Genomic DNA, 24,812 nt, shown 5'->3' on the forward strand with positions numbered 1-24,812 from the left:
TGCGTTCGAACAAACAAAAAAACCACACATAAAATACAAAAAAAAAACTTTAATAAAAAAACAAAAACACGCCATAAACAAACCACCAAAACTCAAACCTTCCCGAACTCAATCGTACTCTTCGCGCCTTCTCTAAACACGCCAGTTCTCGAGAAATACCCACAGCTGCTGACGACCAGGTCTACGTCGGAGCTCATCGTGAGGCAGTGCGGCTTGCAGTACGGGGGCACGCCTATGGGACAGCCCGGGGGCAGGCCCAGCGCGCTGACGCGGTCCAGGATGTTGGAGGGACCGGCGATTGTCTGACACAGGTAAACAAGGAATGATTGGTAGGTATATAAAGCGTGCAGACAAAGAAACAAAATAACAATGGCGGACAGATTCATGCTATTAACCACAGGAAATAAATATAGGTATTTTTAGTTTTATACTTGCATAATATCTGAATTAAAGGACCAAACTTGTTAATGTACTGAAAGTATGTGTATGTAATATTATGGAGGTAATCCATAGGTAAATTATGAAGTTAAGTACTTACTCTTCCGAATACCACATTTTTGCCATCAAGCTGTGGCAGAGGCTTGAATATGATGTTGAAGTGTCCGTCCACAGTGTCGTCCTCAGATACCGACATCGACACCACACCTGTATAAATAATGTGATTTTATATTTTCGTTCGACGTTCCATTGCATCCGTTTTACTTACTAAATTATAACACCCTTCTTTTACGAATGCAATCCTAGTTGATATCATATATAAGTTACCTGGCACAGTATGTTTCAGGTCAAAATTTTCAGGTGTGAAAGGTTCAGTGTTCCCGCTGGGCACGTAGGACCCATACCCGTTGTCTTGCGTCACGTCTCCACCGCGGCAATATAAACCGGCAACTATCCTGAAAAAAAATCATCTGTAAGTAGTTCGATTTAAATGTCGGCGCGCGTAGGCGATCTAATATTCGACACACTAACATAATATTCCGTTTTACTAATCGTAAACGAAGCCTTAAAAAAAAACAGTCAATTTTCGGACACACTTGGAGCTACCCTACTCCGCTGCTATCCGCAACTTGCAACTAAACCAAAAAAGTTAGTTTGCATGCCTGTAAGTAAATTAGCTGAGTAAAACACAATTTAATTTAATTTTCATTCCACTTACACCCTTTCATAGCTATGATTTATCAAAAGTAGGTCAGTTCAAAGTTTACCTGAATATCCTGGTGCCAGTATAAGCATGCCCCTCTTCAGTTCCCTTCACGAGGCTGAGGAACAGCCGGCAGGTGTCCGGGACGAGGTCTGAGAACAGCTCCAGAGTCACGCGGCCCAGCCGTGTCCCACCGCGCACTGCTAGCTCCATCTTTACCCTGGGTGAAGGAAGAACATAATTAATACCCTTGTTACACCTACCGAGTAGAGTAGCGAGACAGTAACGGACAGTTTGACAGTTCGGCTGAACACTCGGTCAAATGCTAGCGGTGCTATTATCTCGCCATTTTACTCGGAAGGTGTATACAGGGTATAAGGATACCACATGCATATTAATGTGTATGTATACCTACATACTAGTTTGTTTTCTAGCAGGCTTGCTAAGCAGTACCTACTAACCTATGTCTGAACTGTTTAACGTATCTAACCTATCTTTACCTTGGTCTGTAAACTCCTGGTGGCTTGTCGAAAGCAGGATCGTGTATATTTTTGTCGATCCTTTCAGTCTTGAATAAAACAAACGGCTTACTGCAAATTACAACACCAGTTTATTTAGGTACTAATAAATTAATTAATATGTGGGGACATCTCACACAAGGCCATCCGACCCCAAGCTAGGCAGAACCTGTGTTATGGGTCTCGTCCAGCTGATATATCTACCCAAATAAATATAAATATCAACACCCAAGACCCGAGTACAAATATCTATCTTTAAACAAATAGGTATATGCTGGTAAATTGGAATCGAACCCGTGACTTTCGGCATAGCGTAGCAGTACATAATAGTAACTCTAATTTCACATAGGTATTTCTTACTTTGCACCCTTCATAATTTTTCGTTTGGTCTCCTCCCACTCCTTATTTAGTTCGGCCGTACCCGGCTGTTTCGATCGCTGTAAACAAAACATCATCAATGTCACCCGAAAAGATTTAGGGCAAGTTTTTGAATGCTTGAAAGCAAGTACCTAAGTATGTAATTTAGGTACTACAATAGTTGGTAATCCTTACAGCGTTTTGTATCCTGACGTGCATGCTGTTATTATCTTTGTTAATTTCGTCTAGCTTCCTCTGCCGTTCTTTAACTTTCAGTTCCTTAGTCTTTATAGCGTTGGTATTATCTGTTTCCTTCCTGCGGCAGTCTACGTACCCCTGTTAAAAACAACAATAAATATAGGTATTAGGATTTTTTTGTATTTTTATAGGTACTGAATATTTCCATAATCTATCCCGCTTTCCAGGTGGGTAAGAGATATCACATAAGCACATAACACAAACATCCAAAAAAATATATTTTTTTGAATGATATTTTATCCTGACCGTGGTTTAGTATCCGGGACTGTAACTACTAACTCCAGCGGTCTGTATCTGATGTATCTTCTTGACGAGGTCCTGGTTGGCGCCGGTGTTGATGTGCAGCGGCTGCAGCGGGTAAATCAACACACGAACACAAAATCCGTCCACTCCAATTAAACTCGCAATGTCCAACATTAACAAGCGTCTATCCCTTCAGCACAAGAGTCTAACTACTAACCCCAACGCTCTGTATCTGGTGTATCTTCTTGATGAGGTCCTGGTTGGCGCTGACATTCTGGTGCAGTTGTTGTGCGAACTGCACCGAAAGCAGCTGGTAAACAAACACACGAACACAAAAACCATCCACAGGTATTTTGCCGTAATGTCCACGCTTAGCAAGCGCCTAATACCTTTCCCTTCAGCACAAGTCCAACTACTACTAACTCCAGCAGTTTGTATCTGATGAATCTTCTTGATGATGTCCTGGTTGGCGCTGACGTTCTGGTGCAGTTGTTGCGCGAACTGCTGCAGGCGGCGCGGCTGCAGGTACCGCTCGGGCTGCATCGCTGGTGGCGCCGCGCTGACCCGGGGCTTCGCGTTTTGTAGCTGGGGAGTGGGGGCGGAGTTATGGGCTTTAGTCTCGTCATCAGTCAACAGATGATAGTTTCTGAGTAAGTATACATATGTAGGTAAGTATATGTTTGATACTCTTTCACGGGAAACTGCGGGAAAGCTTTTTGAGGCAAAGTGAAGCTCACAAAAAGAACTGTTACTGGTGGGTGGATGTGGGTATAAGAGATAAGAGAGTAGCTGTAGTGCTACGTGTAGCTATAACAGGGAGAACGTATCACGTAAACCTGTTTGATAATATTTCTAAATCTATTATTAAGCCATGTAATGTTATCTTTTCGAAGATGTTATGGGCTACCGTTGCCGTTTATGTTACGCTGCCGCCGTAGAGGTAAGTATTCTACTAACCTCCTTTTGATGATTGGCCCATTTTGCATAAAATTCATCGTCGACCGTAGCAGGTTTTTCTGGCTGAAATTGAAAAATATAGTTTTAAATACTCCCCTATGATTCGTTCACAAATGTAACATATTACATGCAGAACTGCAGATGCAAGAGACACAACCTCCAGTATTAAGTCCAACTCACGATCTTGTACTCTTTGGGTTTCCTTTCCTTGGGGGGCTTGGGCACGACGGGTTCTGGCGGCGGCGTAGCCAGCGCGGCCGAGTCTACCACCACGTCGCAGATCTTCTCTCGTAGCGGATTCATCGTGGGCAGTAAACCATCTACCTTTTATTATATACTCTGTGTGGGTGTTAGTACGCGAAGAACTATCACCTGAGTCACTCGAATATATGGAACCTTTCAAATGCAGGTGCCCTGTAGCTGCTGAGTATGTATGTATATTATGTACGGGAGATCGAGGTTTGATATCACTTTATTGATGGAATAAGTATTAGTGAGCATTTGAGAGTTGATAATTTTGCATTTTAGATTGAAAGCTTACCGATGTGAATTACTTTGTGGTTATGTGTGAGAAAAACATGTAACTATCAATGATTAGCTAGGCATGAAATTTATTAAATTTCGACGATTAGATTAAATTACGATTAAATATAATTTTCATAAGGTTTCTTTCATAAAATTACATAATTTACTTCTATGATTTATTTACTATTTTTGACAGAAGAGTCAAAAAGATCATGGAAAAGTAGAGAGAACTTTGGGAAAACAAGAAAAAGGTAAGGATTTTAACTTTCAGTGCCATTTATTGCCTCTGTGGTCTAGTGGCAAAAGCTCTGCTGCATTTGTGCATAACCCAGATGTCCCGGGCTCCGTTCCCGGGTGGGACCATCAATTTGTATTTCTTAATTATTGTGGTTCCAAGTTTAGTTATGAGTTAGAAGGCTAATCACCTGTTGTCCGAAGTCCAGTCATGTCGGTCAACCCATCCCATTGGGTTAAATGAGAGTTATGAGTTATGAAAAAACGAATGTCCCTGTGTACTGGGCACACACTTGGGAACTATAATCTACTCGTGCGTAGATGGCTGATCTAATGAGAGACCGCCGTGGTCGGAAACAGCTATAGGAGGACATTTTTGTTTAAGATGGTGATGCAAAATTTTAAAGGAGGTAACACGACAACTCTTTTTGTAACTATCTTTTCCTGGCATGAATTTTGACTTTTGGTTATGTTTTCAAACAATCAAAGCAAACAACGTCATAAACGGATTTTTATAACTTTACTTCATCAAGCTTGATATCTTGATATAAATATCATCAAGCTTGATAAAAAAAACGTACAAAATCTACCAGCAAGATGACGAGGCGATGCGGACTGGTGTTGTTCGCATGCGCTGGACTTCTTCTGGTAAGATTTTGAAGTCATCAACTTTTCATCTCTCTCATCATTATCATAAAATATTTTCAATAAGTCAATGGATTTTCATATTCAATGAATACCTACTTACTTAACTTAAAGACTTTGCTGTGTAAATTCCTACATAAAGCTGCATGTAAGTATGCAATCTGAATTTTGTAATCGCCATCGAATACACTCGTTATCAGTATACGTAAGTACTGTCCACGTGTCAAAAAACTGCATAGTTTGCTGAACTATTTGTATTTCCAGAGTTTCGGCGTGATCCTCGGCGGCTCCACAGCATGGAGCCTCATCCGCATCTCGTACTACTTCTGGACGACGGACCTGCACATCGAGCTCGGCTCCAGTCTGCTCATCATCATGGCTGCAGCTCTCTGCATGCCCATCTGCTGGGTGGCCACCATCGTGCCCTACCATCCCAATAAGTTCTCTATTCCTGCCACCGTGAGTGTTATATCTAAGATATCTAAGGTATAGGCAAGTACAAGTAGTAGCTACTTACGTAGGTACGGTGGCCTGCGCCTAAAAGTATACAGGCGGAGTTTTTAAAATAGCGATCTCAAGCTCACATGCTGCTCAAGCACATCCACATAAACACCACTGCTACACACATCACACACAACACGTCCCCGCATTTATAACAGATGTAGCTGGTCGGTACCTACAGAGATCGTTATTTTAAAACTTTTTAAACTCCGCCTGTATACTTTTAGGCGCAGGCCACCGTACATATAAAACTGGTTACCAGAGCCAAATATTACCTAACCTATTGTGTAGTTATATACCCCTACTTCTAACTTTAATCTCTTGGAACTCTTCATTAGCACAAACATGAAGAGCTTCTTAGGTATCTGGAGAGTTATTAGGTATTTAATTTTAAAGTAGCTTAATTTAGGCAGTGGAAGTTCCGAGCTCCGTTGAGGATCTAGCGAATGTTTTTTTAACCGGCTGTAACTTACATATTTCTCCCCCTATTCCCCCAGCTAATGTGCCTGGTGATAGCCGCCCTAGCCCTGATGTGTGCGGGGCTGACGTCCTCGGCCGCGCTGGCCCGCTCGCTCCGGGACCCCGGCCTGAACCGCAGCATGTACGAGGCCATGCGCCGGGACCCTCACGACCAGAGTGTGCGGACCGCCTTCTCTGCTATGCAGCTCGAAGTAAGTGTCATCATCACGACCCATCACGTCCCCACTGCTGGGGCACGGGTCTCCTTCCATTGAAGGAAGGGTTTAAGAAGGGAAGTAAGTTTCAGTTTGTGATATTCTTGTTTTACGTAGGATTTCCAGATTGACATGTGTATTTCCAGTATACAAGGACGGGACAAAATAAGAATCTGGGAAGACGGTAATGTAATAGAACGCCAGGTCCATCCAAACAATCCATCAACTATCTACCTATCAAGGTTGATGGGTACCAAAGCTAAAAAATCATATTACTAACTAATTAGATATAATACCTTGAGTATATATCCTTTATCCTTCATCTCACTATATTACTTTTCAGTTGCAATGTTGTGGCGTACAGTCGTACGAGGACTGGTATGGTCATCGCCAAACACTGCCCGCTTCCTGTTGTGGAAAAGTACCATTGAAGGTGCGTTAACAAACCCTTGCAAAGCCTATTTAGAACTACTTAGGTAGGTTCCTTTATGGTTCGATTTTATCTGTATGGTCACAGAGGTTGGTAGTAAACGAATTGAAAGTTTTGTCATAAATACATACATAGATGGGTACGTTTTCATCACGACCCACTACGTCCCCACTGCTGGGGCACGGGTCTCCTTCCAATGAAGGAAGGGTTTAGGTCTAGTCCACCACGCTGGCCAAGTGCGGGTTGGTGGACCGCAACACAAGCAATCTTGTGCTGAGAGAGTTGTCGGGTAAGTGGGCAACCCGACTGTCAGATGTTTTCAAGCCGCCCGAAGGCCTCTGACTAGGCTTAACGACTGCTGCCGAAGCAGCAACCTCTACCCACGGCTTAACGTGCCGTCCGAAGCACGGAAGCGTTCAGAAAAGCACCACTTGAAATTGGTCACCCACTCAGACCCGCTCGACTACGGACGCTTTATGGATGGGTACATAACTTCTTTATAATACTTACCTAAGTACGAGTACCTACGTCTCTTTTCAACATGTTCGTAATCGTCTCTTTTCAACTATAACGGATTCTAGTCCTCAGTACGCAGTATATTTGATTTATGTTATTTTTAGTCAATAAAGTAGTATTCTATTCTATTCTATATTTGAGAGTAGGCTGTTTTTGTAAAAGTTATTTTTGTTCTAAGTAGGTATAGTTTAGATAACATTTTATGTTTCCTGAACCTACAGCCCGGCGACGGCTGCGAGACGCCTCTGTACACTAGCGGCTGCCTGCGCCCGGCCGCGGTCGAGCTCCGCTACTTCACCGACTCCTGCGCAGTGCTCGGCCTCTCCATCGTCATCGTTCTGGTGAGTGGCTACGTGAAAGTATGACGGTTACTTCGAGGACGATATTTTAGAAGTAGCGTAGAAGCGGCTCCTTAGCAAGTGGACAGATTCTCAGGTGGACAGATTCTCAGGTAGACGGATTAGCAGCTGGGCGGTAAAAGTTCAGTTTATGACATAACGAATCCGACCACTTGCTACGGAGGGGTAGAATTATGCTAGCGCATACTCGTTGAGCTACCACAACACAACGCTCTGGGGAGCACGAAAGGAGTTAGCGCATCCTGAAGTCAGCGACTGAAAACTAATGGGAACTATATTTCTTGCCAGCAAAGTTTATTTTTGTCATCAACTTGTATCAGCAAATTAATAGATCAACCGCAACAATATATTTTTGTCCTCAAATAAATAAAAAGTGTCCTCTGGTATGAATCAGCAAATAATATCAATACAAAAATCTAAAATAATAGATGGATTGCCAAAAAATTTGAGTTCATTACATAAATAAAAACTTTGTATGCAGAATATTATTTTTGCTCCTCAAATAATAACTGCGCCCGCAGAATAGTAGATTTGCCAGCAAATATATTGACTCTAGGTCGCATGTTGCGATTTCTTTTTAATTCATATTTTATCAGCATTGCAGTAGTTACATTATGATTGGTCCAGTTATTAAAACATTATAATTCGTTAGCAATTTAATACATGAGTTTACAAATTAGCGGAGACGGTGCTATGGAGAGAGCTATGCTTGGAGTTTCTCTGATGGATCGTATCAGAAATGAGATTATCCGTCAGAGGACCAGTGGCGACTTCTTGTGTCTGAGGCCAAGATCCACTTCGGGTCGCTGAGCCAGCGGAGTAAGTAAGTAAGTCAGAGGACCAAGGTTACCGACATACTTAGCTGTCAAAATATGCAAGCTGAAGAGGCAGTGGGCTGGTCATATCTGCCGACGAACCGATAACCGTTGGGGTAGACGAGTTCTCGAGTCGAGACCACGAACAGGCAAACGGAGCGTGGGACGCCCTCCTGCCCGCTGGACTGACGATCTTAGGCGGATAGCCGGTAGTGGTTGGATGAGGAAGGCAGAGGACCGAATGTTGTGGCACTCCTTGGGAGCGGATCTATCTCCACCAGTGGAAGATTATTGGCTGATGATGATGATGATGAAAAGAGGAAGTTTAAGTTTTAATTACAATAAGATTGCTTTTGATTAGAAGAAGATTAAGGTTTAAGTTATAATTAGAAGAAGGTTGTTTATGTTGTTTTTAATTAAGAATATTGATGATTTAAACTTAATTTTTTGTTTCATTTAAATATTAAACATAACATCGAGTTATGTGGACATACCTATTAAAATATATACATAAATGTTAACTTGCCACTTGATCATAAATCCCGGCAATTTTAAGTGATTAATTGTTGAATTGATTTAAAATTGTTTGGGGGCAAAAATTTGCTGGCAAATCTACTATTTTGCCTTCAAACCTATTATTTAGCAAATTCAAAACGGATTTAATTGGCGATCGTGTAAATGACACCCAAAACTAATCTAACTGAATAAATTTTTCTTAACGGAGACAAACACAAGTCCAGGGCCTCAAGTCTGCTAATGAATGTCGGCTCAATGCTGTGTCGTCTGAATGGTTTTCCCACTTTAGGTATCTGTTTTCTCTTGGTTAGTGAGTCCCAGTAGTGCAATATGAAACACTTAACACTTGTTACTGTTTATTAAAGTTAGTTCTTTAAAAAAGATGCAATAAATGTTTCCTAAAACGCAGACAATGAATACCTACAGTGCGAAACCCATGCTGCCGACACACAACTGTGCCGCCATTCTTTAGCAGACTTGGGGCCCAGCTCTATTGTTTGTTAACGACACAATAAGAAAAGAATAACGCTCTGCTAATGCCAAGAAGCATTGTTACTATGAGAGAGGGGTCAGGTTTCTCTGCCCCTAACTGTACAAGGGACGTTTATTTGCAGACCGTGACTCTACTCGCGACGGCCTACTTGGTGGTGGACTCTGTGGTGGAGCCCGGGTGTCCCAACCTGCTGAAGGGTTCTCATGCGGTCCGCGTGGCGTGCCTGTCGCCGAGTGTGCAGTACGTGTCCCTCCCCTCCCCTGTCCCCATGCCGCTGCCGGCGCGTGCGCAGCCGATGTCGGCGCCATCTTTGTGAAATGTTGTTATAGGATTGGGAATATACCTACTGTGGAAATTAATAGTTAGCTAGATTACTAGATGTTTCGGTGGATGCAAAATAATGCTTATTTGTATTTCATTATCTATTATTTTTAATTTAAAATACACCTACCTTTCTTACCCATTACTTTTTTTATTCTATCGTATCGTAGGTTAGGTAGATAGGCTACACAAAGTAATCGTCTATATTCAATTCGATCGAAATGAAACTATTTGTATGAGGATATCTTTTTAATTTTTTGAACACAATACAACATGCAAGCATTAAAATGCTTTATGAAAATTAAGAAACAATTATATCTTTGTTTATATTTGGTACCTATTTTTGGTTACTTTCAAATAATTAAAGAAAACTTTTTTATTATAAAGACAAACAAAACTATAATATATTATGAAAAATTTCGTTCAACAGGGGGGCGCGGGCTGGCCGCGGCTTGAGGCCGGGTCTAGACCTAGTCATGTACAATTCTAAATTCTATTATTATTAAAATATTACGTAATATAATAATTGAAGAAGCCACCGACGTGCCCCGGTCGGACCGCGCCCCCTCGCACTCGCTTAAGATAATAAATACAATTAAGGGAGGTGACATATTATCGGACATGTTTTAGGCTGCGACACCTGCCGCAAGATCTCCCTCGAATCTCGACGCTTCAAGATCATGTCCGCACAGAGTTTATTACGCTGAGATGTCTGTGGATATATCCGATACTATTTCGCCTCCTTTACAATATCTTGAGCAGCGGCCGGATGTCCAGTAGCCATCGTTCTCTCACCCTCTAGAAATTCGGCCGCTGTGGACCCCAACAAGTCGTCAGCGAGTTTCCATCACCGCCGCTCACTCGGTAGCAACATTATAACAACAATAGCTAAATATTGCCATACAGGGTTATTATAAGACTATAAGTAGATACAATAACAATTTGAAGCGCAATCTGTTACATTTTGAATTGGAAGAGTAGACTTATTGTTAAGGTTTATTGACAAGAAATTGTTCTCTCGATTGAAATCAATTTCTTGTCGACATTGAGTGAGCCCGCGAGGATGGGATCTCGCCGTGGTCGAAGGTGCTAGTAATATACAATTATACAGTCGATTTCGATTTGATCCTAGGCCGATGAAACCTCAGCCACTTCGAAGGGGAATTTCATATTTAAGTTGTTGTTACATACATTTTAAAGTGTACGTCTGTATGTGAATCTTGACAATTTACTTCTAATTTTATTGATTTCACTCGACGAACTTACCATTGAACTTTATAAATAATATCCCGAAATATCCCGTTCAAAATAGCTCTCTACCGACTTAATTAGATGTTTCATAAGATGTTACATATTTTATGGCCACATGCTTCATTGTAACCGCTGTACCAAATAAGATCATCCCTTTTCGGGTATAAAGTCTATACTCTGTTCCCTAGCTGTAATGATATCACAGTCATTTAAAGAAACAGATTGAAAAGGGCGATTTTATTGTAACTACATTAGCCAGGTTTTCTTTAAATGACTCCACTATATTTACTCAAAATTGTGCTATTTCCAATTTACACAAACTTCTATTCAACTGTTGTGAGTTTTGTGTCATGCATCCGTGATATTGCTACACTTCTCATAATAAACAAAGATTCCTGATTATGATGCTACCTAATGGTATACTTACTCTAAACGGAGTTAACTATGTTCGTAAAAAGATCAGTAATGATATTTAAAAAAGGTTTAAGTAACTCGTTTTATTTAGGCCTGAAAGCTACAAAATTTAATATTATGTATTTTTATCATTAACAATCTTTTTACATTGGTACTTAAGTTAATATAGTCAAAGTTTCAAGTATTTTCTAAATACCTTGATTACGCCAAACAAAGTATAGAGTAGTCAACAACCGAGATCGCACGAGAAACGACGCACTAGAGATAATTAAGTACAATAGAAAGGCATTTGATCAAGATTTGCGGCACACTGTTCTATAATCCTAACTACACATTAACACTATAATATTGCTATAACGAAGATAAAATACTTTGATATATCGACACTATCGTAATTCCACACCTGAGCGTATAGTACAGTATCACATGGCGGTTCCGAGCGACATGCCGGCAACAAAACAATACAGCCGGATGAAGGGGTAAAGTATGAAAATTTAGGCCACAATTATTATTTAGCGATAAAGGGGGCTGTATTGCTCTGTCGCCGGGCCGAGATGACGCGGTGGGCGGGCGGCGTCGTCAGCTCACTACGCTAAGATAAGGCTCGAGTTCGAGCGCTCGCCCGCCTCAATTGGTTAACATTAGGTCTATCTAAAATAAATAGGTGTTGCGTGTAGAGAGTGTTGTTCACGGAGGTTCTAGTGGGGCCGCGCTCCGCGATGCTTGCGATGCGCCGCCGGCCCCGCTCCCCCCGCCCCCGCCCCCGCCGGCCCCGCCAGCGCCTGCCACGCCGCCAGCAGCGCCAGCACCGTTGTCACCCCGCGCCATCGCCTAATCAATACAACAATATTTTACACAACTCTTTATATCTCAAGTTTTCTATCATGCAATTTAATATACAATAAATTACAGAATCTAGGATAGGGTTTCATTTTAATTGCGATCATACAGAAATTTGTTTGGAAGAACAAGGCTAATATCTAATACTTTCTACCCTTTAGAGACAAAAAAATGTCACCTACTGAACAGTACTAAAATGGTGGCACTAAATGCATAAAAATTTAAAAAGTACCTAAATGAAGAGATAAAAAATATATAACACCATGCCATTGATATTGCAGCTATGAATTGTAACGGAGTTATGGAATTATGATCATGCTTGGTGAATAATTATAAATTGACATAAGTAAACATGCAACGAAAATGAAATCTGAAATGATAAGTGGCTTTTGATTCTACCTTTGGTTCCGAATTAAGTGTGAGATATATGTAACATATAACACAGTCATAATTATAAACAAATCAGATCTTTAACAAAGGGTAGAATCATGAAAACCTGCGGCCAAATAAAACACGTGTTAATAGAGCAGATGTATGAATGAATAAGAAGAGTGAGGTGGTTACCGATGCACACAACACGCGATATTGCTCACCAAAGTAGCACACTGCCCGCCCTGCAACAAGCCGAAACGACGCTTTCACACACGGACATTTCCACAAGCCTCACAACACGGGATTTATTAGCAAAGCATTTGGTAATCACAATACAACACGAAACGGATGTTAATACATTTATGACAAGATCTTGATGGAAAGACAAGCGAGCAGAGGATGGGAAATGCAGTATTAGCAGATTAAAGTAATGATTAGAAATGATACATTTTGTTGGAATTTGTCTTAGGATTTTAAAAATTTAAGAAGCATTGAAACAACTGCTACTGTTTGTAGTCTTTAGGCGTTTTTTACGATTTGCTTGTAAAAATATGAAATCGTCACATATTAACAAACAAGCGAAATTTACAATTATGTAGAAGTGTTACCTGACAACCAGGGCAGTGAGCGGGCGCGCAGTCCGCCGTGATGGCGAGCTGACTGCCCCCCGCGGCCCCCGCAGCCCCAGCGGCACCGGCGCCCGCGCCTGCCGCAGCACTGCAGCACGCGCCTGCCTCCTCACACTGCGGCTCCCAGCAGTCTACTTCACCAAGCTGTAACATTACACATGTTTACTATTGAATAGCAGTCTATGGTTCAGAAACAACGCCCGGGTAAAGTATAAACTTAATATACTAACAACAAAATCCGCATAAATGCCCGCATGGGCAAGTGCATACTTGATCTAGCATGGGGTTTCTATCATATGGAAATAATATTTTTTTGTACGAATGTCCAATAATTTCAACGATTAATAAAAAATTCTACAAACTCGTGTTAACAGATCTTGTTATTCATTTTTAAACTACACTTTATTGCATACTTAATTCATGCTAGTATCATGACAAACTTTAAATCAGATATTCTATATGGATGACTTCATAATTTTTAGTAAGATTTTGCGGACGTTGTGAATCATAAATTTAATCATTTTTAAACTACACTTTATTGCATACTTAATTCATGCTAGTATCATGACAAACTTTAAATCAGATATTCTATATGGATGACTTCATAATTTTTAGTAAGATTTTGCGGACGTTGTGAATCATAAATCTAATGTCTAATTGATTATAACATACAAGGCACTCGCAGATCTGACACTGGTAGAGCCAGCGCTCTCCGCTGCGGAAGGTGACATGGTGCATCTCCTGGTGACGGCAGTGGAACCGAGGGTCGCAGTGAGGACAACACGACGATGGCGCCACGCTCATGGATGTGTCTGTATCCACCTGGATTTCCGGAAGAAAGTTATAAGAAGGGTTTATTTAATTTAATAACTCGTATCAAATATGAATTAATGATTTGAACTATTATCAATTTATAATTAGTACATGACTAAGGTAAAAAAATGCATTTTCTAACAATACAGTCTATTGTGTTGTTGATATTATACTGTATCATGTTAATATAAATTGTATTAACACAGTTCTAGCATCCATTAAAAATGTTTAAAAGATATTCACTGTTAAAGTTACATTGTCCAAATTGTCGCAAGTACAGGGTGCTCGCGTACAACTCGCCACTCCAGCGACACAAGAGCAAACTTTGCAACCGCCAGATTCCGGCCACCGAGAGCCATCTGCCATTATTGATCCTTGCCAGGAACAACCTGAAAATGTACATAGATTGTTGTAAACATATTTTTTCTATATTTCAATAAAAATGTTTATATTGTTATATGAAAAAAAAGTAAACAACTTACTAAGCTCACAAGATGGCGCCTCGCACTCACAACGGAAACCACCGTCTATATTTCGACAGGCTGCACTTGGGTGGCAAGTGTGCAGGTCTTCAGTACATTCGTCTATATCTGAAATAATAAGAGTTTGGTTATACAAAACTATTTTTACTCAAAAATAAGATTTTTCAGCGTTTATCAAAAACTATAAAACCAATCACCTTCACAATGATCGTGATGTGGATCTCTCCTGTAGCCCTGTTTGCAGACGCAGTAGTAGGACCCTGGTGTGTTGACACACAGCGACCTGGCGGGGCAGGGCGCCGGTGGAGGCGCGAGGGCCGGGTGGGCAGGTCTAGTCGTAGTCAGAGGGGCGGCACACTCGTCCACGTCTCGCTCGCACCGAGTGCCCCCGAACCCTGGGGCGCAGGCGCATAGCTCTGGTCCCGCGCACACTCCACCGTTTAGGCATCCTCCCGTGCATATGGCTATAAATAAATATAATTTCTATTAGTTTTCCTAGCTTAGCCAGAATATATATTTATTATTCTCTTAAATAACAATCTTATGAACAAAGAAGTATCAACTTACGTGCGCAATTATATCCATCTCCAGTGTATCCGTCTTTGCATTGACAGTTGTATGATCCAGGTATGTTTGTACATTCAGCTGCAATGTTGCAACCATGTGTTTCAGCACTACATTCATCCACCTAAAATATGAATTTTATCCGAAAATAAATTAAAGTTCCATAAAGCGATTAACATAACATGCCAATTAAGAAATAAATGTCTTATTTACAAGTGTTTTTTAAAAGAAAATATTAAACAACAACAAATACCTCCACACAATTGAATTTATCTCTTCTAGCGTATCCCGGTAGACATTGACACACATAACTTCCGACCACGTTAACGCATCTCGTATTGGAGTGACAATGGTGGCCGTACAGACCGCCGGCTTGCTGGCATTCGTCTACATCTGTAAGGTAAACGATATTTCTTTAATCATTATAGGACCAGAATCATTTTATATGTGTATTTGTTTACGAACCACATCTGTTATTTTTGTCATCCACGACTCTAACATTACTGAGGATGATAGATGGTTATCAAAGGTATGGATGATGTTGGCTGAAATGGGTAAATAGTATTCCAGTGACTTTCAGTAACAGTAGCAATATGTGTTTACCTTCGCAAGTAATCCCATCCCCCTGGAAGCCCTGGTTGCACTTGCAGGTGTACTTTGTATTGAGGTTCATGCACGTCGCATTTTCATCACATGAGTGACCCATACTGCAGTAGTCCACACCTGGAATTTGATTACAATGATTATGAGAAATATGTCGTAGGTATACGCTAGCGGATCATGTACTGTTAGCAATAAGGATATTGAGAGGAGAAGGACATGAATACACAAAAACTTGCTCCTCAAGGAATATCAAGTGGCGACGATGATAAAAAGAGGGTGGTGACAGACAGACAAACGGACGGACAACAACGAAGTAATCCTAAGGGTTCCTTTTTTCCTTTTGAGGTACGGAACTCTAAAAAAAAGATACAAAGTGACACAGCTAATTCTCTACCCACATATTCGGCCCAGATTTTTTTCGCTATGGCTACCGTACCTGGACAGAACTTGCAGCACTCGCCCGGCACGGTGAACTGGTCCTGGACATCGCACGGCAGCGGCGGGCACGCCTTGTCCGGGTCCACGCGCGTGCACTGCATGTTGCCGTCGTGGCACACGCACTCCGCACACTCTTTCGGTGCGAAGCTCTCCCCATGCTCGTAGAGTGTGCCTTTCAGGAGACATACACCTGAAAGTGATTAAGGATAAGGGTGAGACATTTTGTTAGTGAATACTATACACCTACTATTTGGTCCAGCCAGAATCACGTTATTTATATGGGTTATAAAAAGTCTGATAGGAGTCAGGACTTACGTAAACACGTGGGGCAGCACTCTCCGGGATGTAGAACTGGGTTCTTGCAGTCTGCTCGGTCGCATTCAACTGGCCTGCACGTTATTTCTCCATGCTGAAAAAAAGTTTTTAAAATTAATAATTAAGTAGCTACATTTTCTTTGACTGAACTTTGCCAAACTGTAACTAGCTGTGTATTTAGTCATTGAGGATGAAGTACTTATAGAAATTAATGGAAATCAGGGTCTCACAGGGACTCAAATATAGCATAGTGATAGTTACCACGCAGGAGCACCGGTTGCAGTCCTTCTGCCAGGTGGCGCCGTCGGCGTGGACCGTGCCGTTGGAGTAGCAGGACTTCTGGCAGTCGCACTGCTCCAGCCGCGCCAGCCGGGACTCCGTGCCCACCAGCTGAGGATACAAGGTAAGGATGCTTGGACTATGTGGGGTTTATCCATGTCTGCTGAATAGCTTGCTACTGACTGAAGCCTAGAGGCTTCATGAGAGAATTTGCGAAGCAACTAGTAAATTCTCAATTGGGTTGATTCACTATTGAAGAGTACAGCGCAACTGTAGGTAGTGGGTACTAAAGAAGTAAGTATGGAGGGTCAGATAGCATACGGCAGCTTATTAAAGAATAGTCCTCGTGAAAAACTTGGGCTTGAAACTCCGATATAAATGTGTTTCTCTCACTTTTGATTGAAAAGTCGTTGGAGGCTTACCTTGAGCGAGAGGTCGTGTATGTGCGCGGTGAGCTCCTGCACAGTGGCCTGCAGCAGCGCGAACTGGCCGCACGTGGGGCACTCGGAGTCCAGCCCCGGGCACTGCGCCAGGTACCCGTGCGGCCCGCTCACCAGCCGCACGTCTTGGAGTATACCCTGCACACCATACAAGAAGGTTAGAGACAAATTGTGGAAATTATTGTCCTGTTAAATTATTTACAGAAGCATAGAAAGGTGACTCACCTTAAATAAAGAATGTTTGCTATTCCGTTGTCCGAGCCACAGCGAGAGCTGCGGCTGCGTGAAGTTGCGGTCGGGCGGCGGGATGAGGCGGCGGTACAGCGGGTGGCAGTCCACCAGCAGCGTGGCCTGCGCGCCCGACACGGCCAGCGCCAGCCGGTGCCACGCGCCGTCCGCCAGCCGGAAGGGGAAGGTCTCCACGCGCGCCGCCGCGCCGCCCGCCGCCACGTAGTGCAGGCGCACCTCGTCCCGTCGCCCCGACGACTGCACCTCCAGGTACCTGCGCACACACCACATCACTACCTGCCTCCTCCGCCGTCGCCAACAGCGGACGATGCAAACTGTTCCGAGGTACACACAAACAAAGCAACAAACACACAGTAATCGGACGGCAGTCGCGGGCGGACCTCGGCTCGCTCTACATCTCAATATCGCCGGCCGGCGGGTGGGGGACCATGTACCTCGGAACGAATTGCGTTCGGAATCGCTTAATGGATACTCGGCGGCTGACGTGTCTTTCGAATGTATAAACTACGGGGGAGAGCACATCTCGCACGCTGTGTTCGATCGCGACAGTGTAGTGAAAGATGTTTACGTCGGTCTTAGAGCAAATCCGTACTCGACCGGAACGCACGGTGTACGCGGCAGTCGGCAGACGCCGGACACAGCTCGAGATGCGGAGTATGTGCGGGTCCCATGTGACTTGGAATGCTGGCTGCCGGGGCCGTCCTCGACGTGTCCTCCGGGGCGAGCGACCGGCGCGGGCGACGACACAACACATCAACATCGACACATTAGGTACACATACAGACGGATCGTGAGGGGGCGGTTAGACAGATACAGAACACAACACGTCAAGACACAGAACGAGCACAAAACGAACGGCGGCGGAGGGTCGCGGGCGGACGCATGCAAGCGGGCCCTCCGCACGTACATACGGCCATGCATACATAGGTTACAGTGAGCGCAATGAGGTCAACGGGTGAATCGAGGAGGACATTCCGAGGCACAGGACATTCCAAGATACATGATTCTCCCCTGTACGCGCGCGCGCATGCGCCGGGGCCACATGCGCGCGCGCGCGGCGATCTTGAGATCTAGAACTCACCGGACATCGCAGCCGCCGCGCCGCCGCCGCCGCCGCCGCGCACCGCCCGCGTTCTACCCACTTCGTGTCTAACCTTCACTCGACACGGAAAACATTATTACATTTAATTACATAACGTACACCAATAACTGATAAAGAATAGACAATTCAAACTTAAGTTAATGACAACGTGGGGCGTCTAAAGATAAGACTTGCGTGTTTAACGGCGCGGGTATGTGTGTTGCGTGACATCAGACAACATGTTTGATAGCAAATAAAGGTACCAAATGTTAAGAAGGCAGAATTTATGTGGCATGTTTTATTTCCATAGAGTTTTATTATTGTAAGAAGGGTCAGTCGAATTGTCTGATAGAGCAGTCGAGGCCTAGCCAGATGTATGTTCGTCTCTTACCTATTGTACCCATGTGAGAAGGACAGGATGGTGCCCGAGTTGGCGGGCTCCTGCTTGAGTGTGGCCAGCACCGTGAACTCGGGCGAGCGCCGCAGCAGCTCTGTCGCTTTGGAGAACACCTCGCCTTCCACTTCTAGAGATCTTGATTCCCCTGGAAATGTCAAACGGAACTAATTAGCATCTACCTTTACGTGAATCACTGCGATTGTTACCAACAGCTATCTTTGATGTTCCATTACGATATCTGTAATTGTAAATTGTAAACCTTAATTGTTTAAGTGTCGTTTTATTGAATCATAATTCAGCAATAAAAGGAGGCTTTTCATAGAGACAGCGTGAGTCTCGTACAATCACGCGACCTTTTCAGTACATAAATAGAATAAGTTAACGTAACTCATCGATTTATCGGCAGTTCCTACCTAGGTATTAGTTTTTCTTTTCGAGAAATACGTTTTTTGTCGGCGTCGGAAAATTCATAAAAAAGTCAAGGACTATCGTTTTAGATTCGGCAATATAATATACAGCATGCTATAAATTTCTGATAATAATCTGTTGTTAGAGCCCATGTGGCTGTAGCATGCACGAGGTCCTTGGTGGTAACGATCTGCGGGTAGTTGGAACTCCGCCAAACTGAAGTGTACCAATCCATGTCTTTTCAGTGGATACTAGACTAAATTTAATGATGCACGTCGAAATGGGTTTCATTATCTTATGATTTCCTTATTCATGCTTAGCGTCAAAGCTAATATTTCTACACAGAATAATAATTTAGTCAGGTTAAAAAAAAAACTCAGGTATTAGGGAGTTATCCCTTGGTTAGCGTGTGCAAGTTTAATGCACTTTCCTGTGATTGTTCGGGAAACCCGAGGGTTGGTCATGTATTTAAACTACTTTTGATTTAGGTAGAGTTAATTTATATTTTTGTTTTCAAGGGTAAACGAAAAGCGTAATACGAAATCTTTGCCAAATGTCAAAACAATATCACTGCAGTAGCGATAAACATGACTGCAATGCAGAGTTCCAAAATTTATAAGAAATGAATTTAGGATATAAGTAGTTAACAAAATGGTTGTTACTTTTATATCCCAGTTGAAGATAGGACAACAGCTGATTTGCAGTAGACTACTTAACAAGTTCATTGTTCCTATTTAAGTAAATCATACTACGAACAGTTATAATCTATCTTTAGTATCCTGTGCTATTTGCAATACACCGCAAAATCTTAGTTTGATACAAACGAGTCATAAAGATTGTAATAAATCTATAACGCGGCGACACATAAATCTATGGAGATGACCAAATAATATCGCACAATGTGAGTAACTGCATGGCCCCTTGCGGTAGGGGAAGGGGAAGAGACGATATAAGCCGTATAAAAATATGACAGGCCATTTGTTCGCCATATCTTTTCAGAGTATTAAACTTATTAAGGTTCTTAGGTGTGTTCTTAGACATATTTTTCACGTGTTAAAATATTATGGTTATACTGGCTTCACCTCGCTTAAAAATGTTTTCTCTAGGGTACTAAGTATTCAGGGTATTCATTCCAATTTTCATAAATAAAAGTCCAGCCGCTTCCCCGAAAAAAAATTAATAAACATCTGTCTATCCATATCCATGTGACGATATTCACGTAGTATCTAATATTAGTAGGATTTTTACGCAAAATAGGATTTTAAAAACGGTATCTTAAGGTATCGCGCATTACTTAACTAACTATGCGCATTCGTTGTACGTAGGAATTTCTACTGTAAGTGTAAGTTGACTAGTGATTTCTCAAACAAAGTTAACAAACATTGAAAAACCATTTGTTAGTTTTATGTAGAGAACGAGCACTAGTTCTACCCCTGTCCCAGGATGAAGTTAGGCAACTGGACAAAAGTTATGCTGTAAAAAGTTTTTCGCAGAATAAATAAAAATGATTTCGCACAGTTAGGTGTAGGTATGTTGTCAACTTTATGATTGTTTTTGAAGCAATAAACGTAATTTATTCATTATTATCTTTGTTAAATATATCAGCAGTATATTTAACAATCAACCAAATTCAATGTAAAGAAATTAGCAAAACCTAACAAAGCCCCTAAATACGGAGCAAACAATTTAAGACGAAAATGAAAATGTAGGGCTCGTTTTCATTCCCCAGATTTAGGTAGGTTTCGAGGCAGAGCTTACGTAATCTCATCGCAGTATGTATATTGTATATTCCGGTAATCCACTCGGGTAAGTGGATTTGGCGAATTGAACGCTGAATAACTAAGCTGTGCTCCGCTTTGATGAATATAATCAGAAGGGAGAAAGCGTATAACTTCGTATATGGGTACTATAAGAGTCCAATAACCTGCAACATTTCAAATTCTAATATTATAGTAAACACTTGAAGATATAACAATACATATATGTCATTCCAAGGATTTAATATTAAAATCCAAATCACCACTTGAAATCGGATGTGTCGTATTACAAAAGGGGACCCTAACAAAATATTGCAGTTGTTTAATTTGAACCTGTTGCCATTATAAATGATAAATAATTCACAAATACCACCCCGCTGTTTTTCTGCACCCCTCGTGATGAGTTCAAACTGTTATTTAATATCAATTAGTTTGCGTTGTGCCGAGATGGGTTATTAAGAAATGCATATTTCGCCAGTATAACGAAATCTCTCTTACCCTACAGAAAAATGACGTAAGCTAGGCTGTGTCTGGAGTATATCTCAATCGAGGAAGATCTATAAGCCTGGTCGCCGCACCCCTGGTATGCTCCTCAGTTAGGGTAAGTCTCATATAAAATTGCTTCATATTTCACTAAAATAATATTGTTATCTCGTGGAGCGGGAAGTCCATAATGGAACGATGCATTTGTGTTCCCGACAACAATAAGTCAGAGATTTACGGACTTCCTGGCATCTCCGAGATATGAAGTCTATTCATGATTTTCATGCTTTTTAATTAAACGCGAGTCGCTATATTGGGTCGTGTTAATATTTGCACTGGTTTGTTCAAATAGCTTTGTTCGCAGTGCGCCCCGTGGCGAATGTATTTATTGGACATCGTTTACGGACAGGCCCGAGTGTCGACGCTCGCTCCTCCCTTGGTGTGATTTTCACATGTGATTTCACTTCGTTAAAGCGCCGTGACGCCGCGTTAGCCCCACTGAGAACCACTGATCTGGATGGAAATTGTTGTTTGTCGGGAATCCCGCCCCGATTAAAACTATTGTATGGCTGCCACATTAAAAGATACAATGGTCTGTGTTTAGGTTTGGAATTCGTGGTTTTCTTGTTTTGTTTTGGTATCGAATATACGCAACCTAGAATCACAAATACTGCCATTTATCATAATTAAATAAGGAAATCAAAGCAATTTATTTCAATAACTTTAGGTGTGCAGTAGACAGTACGAGTATTTTTACATCATGTATTGCATCGCACGGTTAGTCCCTAACCGTAGAAGTAATAAACAAAATGTCGCTGACAGGCGCTCTCTGGCAACTGGCAGCTGACAACTCACTACATTACACTGCATTGTATTGTATACATTCCTATCTTATTCCTATAGTTATACTCTACTAATATAGTGCTTGATGGAATAGCCGTCACCACAACACACACTGTACTGACTGCTTTGGGGTGCTCTTGTGAATACGAGCATCGTCTATCTCATGCAGTGCTGTTGACTTTGATCGAATATCACTACAATTAACTGCAGCTTAGGTGCTGCTGATCATAATAAAACAATGTGATATTCAAAATATTATGATTTATGGGCAACAATAATATCAGTTTTGTATAAATCAATTTAATTTATGCTGAATGTTCAGTAATATCGTGAGGAGGTTGTGTTTTGTTCAGCGTTCAGTAATTGTACGGATTCACGTTCGCGTCTTAGCAACGGCGGCGGGCATTCATCTGTGAATACACTCCGCTAAGGTCAATCTTATTTTGATTTGTAGAGTAAAAAAAACATTTTAATTCTACTGTTATTGAAACCGATAAAAAAGATCAAAGCCAAATTTAAAAAAAAACCCTATCATACATATCCTCTGATTGAGATGAGATATTGTACTTAACAGGTTCAAATTCAAATTCAAAATTTCAAAATTCAAATTCAAATGGTTTAATCGACGTAAAATTTTACAATTATTTGTCGATAGTCATCTACCACCATTTCACAAAGGCCCCGTCATTGAGAAGGAAAGAAATGGCGAAAGAAATTCCTTATAATCTATTACAATTTTTACTTATATCTAGTACCTACAATTTTACTTAAGTACCTATATCCATTTCATTTTTTCAATAGCCTTAGCTGAGGTGGACAAGACCACGCGTTTTTGTCGTTTAAATAATCATTTATACTATAGTTCACATATGGACCTGTTGGTTTATTAACTTTCAACACTATGGTTGCATCAGGGAGACAGTATGGTGTATTGTGTGATCCCCACAATTAGGGTCTCCGCACACTCGCCCGTCGCCGCGACTAATGGCACCGGGGGATTACGTTTCACACGAAAACGGTACTTTGCTGGCCTGCTGGGACCCTTGTGCTAATAGATTTAAGTGCCGTTTTGCGTAAGCTGGATATTTTCACTTTAAGAATATAATTAAGGGGAGGTCATTGTCAATTGAAAAATGAAACTTATTTCATTACTTAATATACAATTTTATTTCGGGATCTTACAAATTATCCAATTTTTATTTGCGTTTTTACTTGCGAGAGCAAATTTTACACCCCTAGTCAAAATATACATGTCCCTTCAATCATCAAGCCACCCCATCCCCTACGTCACACATCACAGGGTGATTAGTTGATTACATCATCGGCCCGTCGGGATAGCCGGGATTATTGACCCACTAATTGTAATGGACCGTGTCATTTCTCTGGGAACATCGGGGATTACACCATTTGCGTGTACGTGCCGAATTTTGCATTAGGTACTTACATAATTGTTTGAGACGGATAATTGAATAAGGCATTAGGGGTTGTCCTGGTCTACCATGATTTCCTATTATGGTTTTGTGTTTATGGTTGGGCGGGTATTTTTTTATTTCTATTGTTGTATGCAAATGCTTAGAACGAACCATGTCATGTTACATAAATCTGCTGATAAAGCCACCCTGCCTATCCCCGACATCATAAATTGAAATGAGCAAAGCGATCTTTATTTGCAGTGCTCGACTCTGCTTGCTCTCCGCAAACAAACGACACGAATCCGAATAAAATAAAATCAATCACGTTTTCTCCGCCCCTCCGCGGGCACCCTCGAACAATGCTCCAATCTTTTTGCCTACTTCCACTCGACCACAACGCTTTCGGCATCTTTTCAACGCCAAATTGCAAACGTCAAAAAGTGAGGAAAAGCACAATAGCCATCACCGCGCCCCCTGGAAAAACCCCCGACACACTCCGTATCCAATTTAATTCACTATCCAGTGGATAAGCGCGTGCCCGTAAGAAATTACTCACCCGAACTGCATCTAATGTTTCGCGTCTAATTGCAAGGAACATGACACACCTGCGGCTCGCTAGGCATACAAGAAGGCTCGTAGTGCACTGAAGGCGCGGCCATCGATTTAACATGGAACACGAAACGTTCACTTTGAAAATATCTCGTTGGGTTTCAACTGTCAAATAAACTGAAAAATACGAAGAAGATTTCAATTTCAAGTAAATGACATTTTGTGGGCGTGTTCAGTCAGACACAGTGGCGTGTTCATTTCCGCTTCTTGCAACAGTGTCGAATTCGGCACATAAACTCCCAGTCGAGTGTACATAGTATTGAGGCCATTTTCAGTAATTTCAGTAGAATTGCTGAAATGGATTGCGCCGCCGCCCCCGGGGCGCGGGCCCGGTGTTTACGACCTAATGGTCGTATTATCGGTATTATCGTACACGTCATATTTTATACGACTTCGATAGTTCTATTTTTATGGTGAATGAGTAAAATATTTTCATTTGTGAATGGATGAATGGGTACCGAAGTTGCTTGTTGTCCTCATTAAATTATAATTGGGGCATGGCCATCGATTTACGAAGAATGTATAAAATAACTACGTATTATATAATATATTACATAGACTAACAAAACACTGAACAGAACCACTTAGGTCCGGGCGATCCTTGGGAGAGGCCTACATCCAGCTGTCTAC

The 24,812-nt window shown here is 41.8% G+C and overlaps 3 protein-coding genes across 7 annotated transcripts in view; 1 reads left to right on the forward strand and 2 right to left on the reverse strand.

Moving 5' to 3' along the window:
* Window positions 1-29: 29 nt before the first annotated feature.
* Window positions 30-4,184, reverse strand: LOC105397976 (E3 SUMO-protein ligase RanBP2). 2 transcript variants are annotated; one of them, XM_038112261.2, is made up of 10 exons: window positions 3,655-4,183; window positions 3,475-3,537; window positions 2,941-3,102; window positions 2,212-2,352; window positions 2,020-2,096; window positions 1,642-1,731; window positions 1,206-1,361; window positions 766-893; window positions 539-645; window positions 30-302 (listed from the first exon to the last, which is right to left on the reverse strand). In XM_038112261.2, the coding sequence occupies exons 1-10, from the start codon at window positions 3,775-3,777 to the stop codon at window positions 93-95; spliced, it is 1,257 nt and encodes a 418-aa protein (XP_037968189.2). In that variant the 5' UTR covers window positions 3,778-4,183; the 3' UTR covers window positions 30-92. The 2 variants fall into 2 exon arrangements, with proteins under 2 accessions (XP_037968189.2, XP_048481028.1); XM_048625071.1 differs by lacking the exon at window positions 1,642-1,731 and having other exon boundaries at window positions 3,655-4,184.
* A 536-nt stretch (window positions 4,185-4,720) lies between these two features.
* Window positions 4,721-9,645, forward strand: LOC105397977 (CD63 antigen). Its single transcript, XM_038112008.2, has 6 exons — window positions 4,721-4,881; window positions 5,143-5,337; window positions 5,877-6,050; window positions 6,397-6,486; window positions 7,221-7,340; window positions 9,304-9,645. The coding sequence occupies exons 1-6, from the start codon at window positions 4,831-4,833 to the stop codon at window positions 9,496-9,498; spliced, it is 825 nt and encodes a 274-aa protein (XP_037967936.2). The 5' UTR covers window positions 4,721-4,830; the 3' UTR covers window positions 9,499-9,645.
* Window positions 9,646-9,737: 92 nt separating this feature from the next.
* LOC105383160 (protein kinase C-binding protein NELL1) overlaps window positions 9,738-24,812 on the reverse strand; it is a 29,811-nt gene continuing 14,736 nt past the window's right edge. The window contains exons 3-18 of one of the 4 annotated variants that reach the window (XM_038112005.2): window positions 18,665-18,815; window positions 17,169-17,445; window positions 16,926-17,081; window positions 16,486-16,614; window positions 16,225-16,318; window positions 15,908-16,099; window positions 15,472-15,591; window positions 15,122-15,261; window positions 14,872-14,992; window positions 14,502-14,768; window positions 14,305-14,412; window positions 14,078-14,211; window positions 13,682-13,831; window positions 12,989-13,153; window positions 12,573-12,622; window positions 9,738-11,999 (exon numbers count right to left, since the gene is read on the reverse strand). In XM_038112005.2, the coding sequence (XP_037967933.2) occupies window positions 11,867-11,999; window positions 12,573-12,622; window positions 12,989-13,153; window positions 13,682-13,831; window positions 14,078-14,211; window positions 14,305-14,412; window positions 14,502-14,768; window positions 14,872-14,992; window positions 15,122-15,261; window positions 15,472-15,591; window positions 15,908-16,099; window positions 16,225-16,318; window positions 16,486-16,614; window positions 16,926-17,081; window positions 17,169-17,445; window positions 18,665-18,815 (2,387 nt within the window). In that variant the 3' untranslated portion in view covers window positions 9,738-11,866. Of the gene's footprint in view, window positions 12,000-12,572; window positions 12,623-12,988; window positions 13,154-13,681; window positions 13,832-14,065; window positions 14,212-14,304; window positions 14,413-14,501; window positions 14,769-14,871; window positions 14,993-15,121; window positions 15,262-15,471; window positions 15,592-15,907; window positions 16,100-16,224; window positions 16,319-16,485; window positions 16,615-16,925; window positions 17,082-17,168; window positions 17,446-18,664; window positions 18,816-24,812 lie in introns of all 4 variants that reach the window. The other 3 variants (XM_038112004.2, XM_038112006.2, XM_038112007.2) reach the window with 3 other exon arrangements.

Source organism: Plutella xylostella, chromosome 13 (assembly GCF_932276165.1).
Source record: "Plutella xylostella chromosome 13, ilPluXylo3.1, whole genome shotgun sequence".
Lineage (NCBI taxonomy): Eukaryota > Metazoa > Arthropoda > Insecta > Lepidoptera > Plutellidae > Plutella > Plutella xylostella.